The sequence below is a fragment of the Lactuca sativa genome, chromosome 2 (assembly GCF_002870075.4).
Source record: "Lactuca sativa cultivar Salinas chromosome 2, Lsat_Salinas_v11, whole genome shotgun sequence".
Classification (NCBI taxonomy): Eukaryota; Viridiplantae; Streptophyta; class Magnoliopsida; order Asterales; family Asteraceae; genus Lactuca; species Lactuca sativa.
In genome coordinates this window covers 226,218,227-226,225,417 of record NC_056624.2, presented here as the reverse complement: position 1 = coordinate 226,225,417, position 7,191 = coordinate 226,218,227, and the positions used below count along the sequence as shown (strand labels likewise).

General features: G+C 31.2%; 1 protein-coding gene across 1 annotated transcript; it reads left to right on the top strand.

Moving 5' to 3' along the window:
• The first annotated feature begins 4,719 nt into the window (after window positions 1-4,719).
• LOC111889954 (uncharacterized) lies at window positions 4,720-6,478 on the top strand. Its single transcript, XM_023886105.3, has 4 exons — window positions 4,720-4,893; window positions 4,975-5,346; window positions 5,603-5,860; window positions 5,967-6,478. The coding sequence occupies exons 1-4, from the start codon at window positions 4,852-4,854 to the stop codon at window positions 6,282-6,284; spliced, it is 990 nt and encodes a 329-aa protein (XP_023741873.2). The 5' UTR covers window positions 4,720-4,851; the 3' UTR covers window positions 6,285-6,478.
• Window positions 6,479-7,191: the final 713 nt, after the last annotated feature.

The following is a 7,191-nucleotide window of genomic DNA, read 5'->3' as shown; positions in this document are numbered from 1 at the left end:
ATGCAGGATACTTCTACTACTCTACACCAATTTCATTCAGGTATCTCTTTCAATTAGTTAATTATAGTCTAATTGGCAAATTACATGTAACGAATGTGTTTGGGATAATCAAATACATGTGATGAATAGTCATATTTGTATCTTCAATCACTGCAAGGAATGCAAATGGGTATGAACATCATCAGCCCTACAATTGGAATTCTCAAATCAAGGCAAATGGGTCTCTTGCTCTCTCTCAACAAAGGATACACCAGGGGAAAATCAGACCACAATTGGCCCAACAAAATGCAACCAGTAAGTAATTTTTGATTATATATTAAAGGGGTTGTTTAAGTTTGGCCGTGTGCTTAAAGAAATTGATTATTATCTTTGACACTAATATTAGATTTATTATAGTTGGTTAGTTAACTATCAATAAAGTATGCTTAGAATGTTTTTAACACATTGCTTATTGAATTTTTGCTAAAGTGAATTGTGTTCATAAGTTCACAATTGAATGTTTTAACGTTTATAAAATTAATTATGTATTGATATTTCATATACTTTTAGCCATTAAATGTTGACAAATATTGCTAATCCACCGAATTTTAACCGGTAATTAGCTTAAAACACCCAAATTGTACAAATATTTGCCAAGTTGACACAATTTTCTTATTGTTTTGCAGACTCATAAAATAAGTAAATTGAAAGTATGATGATAGAATTGGAGATACATATGCAGACTTCAGGAACATACTTGCTCTGTTGCAGCAGGTGATGGATAGGGGTGATTACAATATTAAGGTTATACTTTTGCTTTGTTTTTACTTTGGTAGATGGTGTCATTGGAGCTTTAAGGTCTGAATTGAGTTTTTTTTCTGTGAACATTCATTAATTATGTATCTTTCATGTTGTGTTTCTTTTATTTTGTGTTTCTTTTCATTTTTAGACCAAAAAAGAAACACACTGGAATTGGGGTTTGAAAGAATTGTAATCTATCACGTTTCTATAAATGGAATTTCTATTTATGATATGGTGATGTAATTTGTCAGTGGAATTGGAGTTTGACAGAATTGTAAATCTGAATATTCCTGTTTTTTTTTTTTTTTTTCAAATTCTTTGGTGTAAGGAGAAGTTGCAAGAGAGGGTGGTCGTGAATTTTCTCATAAGGGTATTCACAAGGGTAAAAGGATGTTCATTTGATTGGAAAAACCAACATTGAAGGATTCCGGAAAAACTGGCTTCCGACCCCCGCAAAGCGGGGGACACTTTTCTAGTTATTTATTAATAAATTGCCATTTGTCAAATTTGAAGTAAATGCCTAGCTATTTTACTCACAAAATTATATAAAAATTGCATACTAACTACAAGGTGTAAAACCCGTGTATTACATGTGTTGATTAAAAAAAGGTTAAATATCAAAATTTAAATAATAAATATTTTTTTAAATAAAATTTTGAAATTATGAATGAAAAACATATTAATTGCAATTTATTATTACATTTAATACTTTACATATATAAGTATAAGTATTATGTGATTTTAATTTTAAAAATTAAAAAAATCAAAAAATTGACATGTCGATATTATTTTATTTTAAATAAATCAAAAAATAATAAGTGTTAAACCTTATGAGAAATTGACATATAATAAAAATAATCTTTATTTATTACAGTACATTTGTCAAAATATGACAGTTGTCACTATTTCATATGGATATGAATAAAATAAGATATTTAATTTATATGTATTAGGGATTACATTGACTATATATTCAATTTATATATAAAAAGTATTTAGGGATTACATTGAAGACTTCTATGTTAATAACAATACTATAGTATATATGGAAACGCAATGCAGAAACTATATATATCAAATATATGTACGGAAAGTAAGATAACATTGAATACTAATATAATACTCGCTAATACTACGCACACAGCAGCAGCAAGACTCCTGAAAACTTTCAAGCTAAAAAAAAAAAAGAAAAAAAAAAAAAAACTGAGGTTAGCAACATTGACTTTCACAAATTATTTATTTAATCGTACAATGTGCTTTCCCAGAACCTGTCGTTCCAAACATTGATATTTTTTTGGTTATAATATGGGAGTAAATATATAAAAGATACATTTGAAAGTTTAATCCGGTTTTTTTTTTTTTTTTTTTTTTTTTTTTTTTTTTTAAATTTCGCATGTGATTGTGGCCTTGAGACCTCTATGTAGAAATGGGATTCTATACTGCATGTCGAAATGAATAATATATATCCAGGTGTGTAACAGTCTAAGTATGTGTGTATACATAACACCAGTGATTCAGTTCGTGTGTGTGTGTTGGCGATCTTTTCAGTTATTTTTCTTCAATGCATATGGTCTCTATCCTGATTTTTATCTGGTCCATGTGTCATCAAACTGTTCTTAATAATAATAATAATACATCTACTGCATGTGTAAATAGCTAGGAATAAGGTTTGATCTTGGCTGTTACTTCAATTTGGAGTTGTAGCTGTTTGAATTCTTGATTTGATGTTGATTAGCCGGGACTACAACCATAAGTTCTTAAATCAAAAGCACCTACATCTATTCAAACAGGTAATATGATAATCGAACATTGTTTACTTATGCATAAATTAACACAATCAAAGAGTGTAAGCTTGATAACGTTATAAATCATTTTGGTCGAAATTAATCTGTCTTAATACTTTGGTTAATAATAACTATATATCAATAAGTTTGTGTTTGGCTAGAACCTAGAAGACTAACATGAAAAAAATGGTTTCGGCCACAATCAAAAATATATATGGACCTTTTCTAAAGCTTAATGTGTACCATATGTCATGTTTAATTGAATAATTAATTTCTGGTTATTATTCCGTATTCAGCTCTAGTTTATAATATGTTGTGGTTGTGTCATGACAACATTTAAAATCAATCTTGTTTTTTATTCCAAACTAGGTTGTAACTAATGTGTTATACAGTTTGACAAAAAAAATAATAATAAAATAAACAAATTATTTAATCATATAATTGCAAAGATCATGAGTTGACTTACTAAACGATGTCGTAATTAACCAAAAAGTCCTGAGCTTTTCTTTGTAACAAAACGTCATGATGAGTTGATGACTTATACTGAACGTTGTTGAGTAATCAAACAACCGATCTGAAAATTAACAACCATTGGGAACCATTAAATTAGCATAATTAATATGTTCATAGTCTATATGTGCTTAAACATATATAAATGAAACAAAATGGATTGTTAACGAACAAAATTGGTCTCATGTTGGTTTAATTTTCTTAATTTGTAACCTCAATATTTGATTGCTCAACATCATGCTACTCTTTAGGGATGAAAGTGGGTCAAAACCCGGACCGGATGGACTCGGACCCGGAAAACCCGGAACCGGTTAATGAGATTTTATAGAACCAGAAACCGGACCGGTATATAGGAAGCGGTTCCGGTTCGGTTCTGGGTATAGTTCCGGGTAAAGTGAGTCTAGAACCGGAAAACCCGGAAACATCAAAGTGGATAGGTTGGAACCGGATAAAGTGGGTTTAGAACCGGAAAACCCGAAAAAACCGGAATTTTTTGGTAATTACTTACTACTTAGTGGGTTGAACTTTGCAAATTTTCATATTGATATCCCGACTTTGGGGGACTGTAATTTATTGAATACGAAACCACAATTAACAAAATTAGAGTCTAAAATTATGTACAAACTCTAAAATACACTCTGGAAAAACCTACATGTCAATCCGACTTTAAACGAATGAGATATGTTTGTGTTAATATTTTCACATAATACAAAATATAAAAACAAATAGCTGAAAAGTTGAAAATTTTCAGTTTTGATATCCCGATATCGAAAGACTGTAAATCATTGAATGTTAAACCAAAAATGACAAAATTATAGTCTAAACTCATGTACAAACTGTAAACTAGAAGTTGGAAAAAACCACATGTCTATCCGACTTCAAACGAATTAGATATGCATGTTTTAAAACTTTCACCGAATACAAAAAAACTAAAAAACTAAAAACTTTCAGCTTTGATATCTCGACTTTTGAGGACTGTAAGTCAATGAATATAAAACTAAAAATGACAAATTTATAGTCTAGAATCATGTACAAACTCTAAACTACATGTTGGAAAAAACCGTATGTCAATTGGAATTGAAACGAACAAGATATGCATCTTGTAAACGTTTCACAAAAACCGATTCCGGCCCTAAAAATGGTTCCGGTTCCGGATTTTAGACTCGGTTTACCCGGAACCGATAGACCCAAACCCGGATAAAGCCAATTTTTAAACTCAGAACCGGACCCGGTTCTATATATTCCGGTTTTAACGGGTCCGGTTCCGGTTCCGGTTTTCCGGTTCTAAATCTCATCCCTACTACTCTTCATGTAAAGTAAAAATCACGATTGGGTAAAGTAAAAATCGCGGAACGAATATGTTGTAGGTTGTGTTCTTGCCCCAACATTTTTTCTTTGATTTTTGTACATGTGATAATTTTTCTATAATACACAAAATTTTCGTGTAAACTACCAAAAAAAAAAAAAAAGTCTCTTTCTTGAGGATAAAAAAGTCTGATCAACAAGGGAGAGGGGTTGGCGGCTTGAAGTAATTGGTTTGAGACATTCAAACTTAAATAAATGAAGGATAAGCTAGAAGATATATGTATGGCATTGCTCCTTTTACATTAACAATTTTAATTTTTAAGTAGCAGGCATTCAGGCAAGGCAATTGACTGAACCATTTTCCCTATAAATAGCAACAGCTAGCGAAAACAAATTCACATCGTTCCACTGCTTCTGCTATAAACCCAAACACAACACCCTAATTATAAGTCTAACCCACAACACAACTACTATGGTGAAGGCTATTAGAGTTCCTGAGCACGGTGGTCCTGAGGTCAACGTTCCCCTCCTTTACATTGTTTCTTTCTTTCTTTAATTGAATAAAGACTAATGGTGCTAGTTTCTGTATTTACAGGTGTTGAAATGGGAAAATGTTGAAGTCCCAGATCCAAAAGAGGGAGAAATCAGGTTGAAGCAGAAGGCAATTGGTCTAAATTTCTTGGATGTGTATATGCGTCAAGGTCTGCACAATACGTCTCCACCCTTGCCATATACCCCAGGTATGGAAGGAGCCGGAGTTGTAACAGCGGTGGGTCCCGGAGTAACCAGCTGCAAAGTTGGAGACGTCGTGGCTTACGCTAGCTTGCAGGTGGGTGGTTATGCCCAAGAGAGAATACTTTCGGCAGATCAAGCGGTGCCTGTTCCTTCTTCTGTTGATCCCGTTGAAGCAGCTGCCGTCATTTTTAAGGGTCTCACTGCTCATGTCTTGATTCATAAAGGCTTTAAGGTTGGTAACACATTGATCAATTAAATCTTGATTTAAAAGTTGCTTAACATATAGTATAATATTCAGTATTATAATGAAACTGTGAGTTTTCCTTTTCCATATATATATATATATATATATATATATATATATATATATATATATATATATATATATATATATATATATATATATATATATATATATATATATATATATATATATATATATATATATATATATATATATATATATATATATATATATATATATACAGGTTGAACGTGGACATACGATATTGGTACATGCAGCGGCAGGTGGAGTCGGATATTTGGTTTGTCAATGGGCAAGTGCCATTGGAGCCACCGTGATCGGAACAGTGTCTACCAAGGAGAAGGCTAAGCAGGCGAAAGAAGATGGATGTGAGCATGTGATTCTTTACAAAGATGAGGACTTTATGGAACGTGTGATGGAGATAACATCAGACAAAGGAGTGGATGCAGTCTATGATTCCGTCGGGAAAGACACCTTCGAGGTACGTACGTAGTTTTTAATATGTTAATTCCAATTAATTTGTAAATCATGTAATTATATAGCGATGATAAAACGTACATGTGTCATGTGTGTGTTTTGAAATAAAGGGATCGTTGGCATGCTTAAAGTTTGGTGGATCCATGGTGCTTTTCGGGTTGGCATCAGGTGAACCAGAACCTGTACGTGTTTCTCAGATTGCCTTAAAATCACTCAACTTTACGTTTTCATCAATTGCGCACTACACGGATGAAGATCGAGATGCGATGCGTGTTGCTGCTGAAGAGTTGTTTGTAAATGTTGCAAAAGGAGTGTTGAGGGTTCGTGTTAATCACAAATATCCTCTATCTTTAGCAAGCCAAGCTCATACTGCTATTGAGACTCGAAAAACAACGGGTTCAGTGGTGTTGATTCCAGGCGATGAGTGATCTAGTGCTTTAGGTTTTTATGTATATATCCGCCCTTTGTTATTTCTGTTGTCATAGTTATATATACTCTTTATTGTTGAATCCTACCACATCAAGTTGTATAGGAGTTAAATAAGGTGTACTTGAATGGACTGTAGATGATGATACTAAGTGGAGTTTGAATTATTATTAAATGTTTCAATAAAAAAAGAATAATATGGTCATTAAGATTGAATTAGTGTTAATGGGTTGTTAATGTTAACAGTACAGTTACATATATACTTAGTAGATGATGCGTCAATGATGCGAGAATCCATATAACTCTAACCCCAAGTTCCATTATTCCATAGGACTAAATTATATCACGAACAACAAATATTATGGGGTTATAGGAACAATTCCGTATCAATGGATTCAAAAAATGAAAGGAAGTGATTTAGGATATATGATATTAAAATGACAATATTATCACACTAATTTTTTTTAAGGATATATGAGTCAAATTACATAACATTTATTTAAGACATTACTACATTTTTCAGAAAATATTTACTCAAACTAATTTTAAAAATTTATTAAAAGAAATAAAATAAAACAACTAATATTCAAATTAATACATTTTGATGCAAAAGAAAGATTTTGATTTTATACTTTAAGAAATCAGGAATTTATAGTGCAACAAAATTATTCTTTAAGAATGTATTTTCATTTTAAATGATAAATAATGATTAATAATTATATTTATTATTAAAAAATACAAGAATGGGAAAAATTACATTTATTATTAGAAAATACAATTAAAATTTGTTAAGAACTACATTTATTCTTAAATAATACCACTAACATGATTAGAAATCAAATAAAAACATCAAAACCAAACAAAAACACTAATATATGTTAAATGACTTTGTTTTGGTAAAAAATCGAC

What these genes read in the sequence shown, in the direction of transcription:
- LOC111889954 (XM_023886105.3), top strand. Translation starts at nt 4,852, where the DNA reads ATGGTGAAGGCTATTAGAGTTCCTGAGCACGGTGGTCCTGAG. An exon ending in CTGAGCACGGTGGTCCTGAG is followed by an intron (nt 4,894 to 4,974) that starts GTCAACGTTCCC and finishes CTGTATTTACAG; the next exon opens with GTGTTGAAATGGGAAAATGT. An exon ending in TGATTCATAAAGGCTTTAAG is followed by an intron (nt 5,347 to 5,602) that starts GTTGGTAACACA and finishes ATATATATACAG; the next exon opens with GTTGAACGTGGACATACGAT.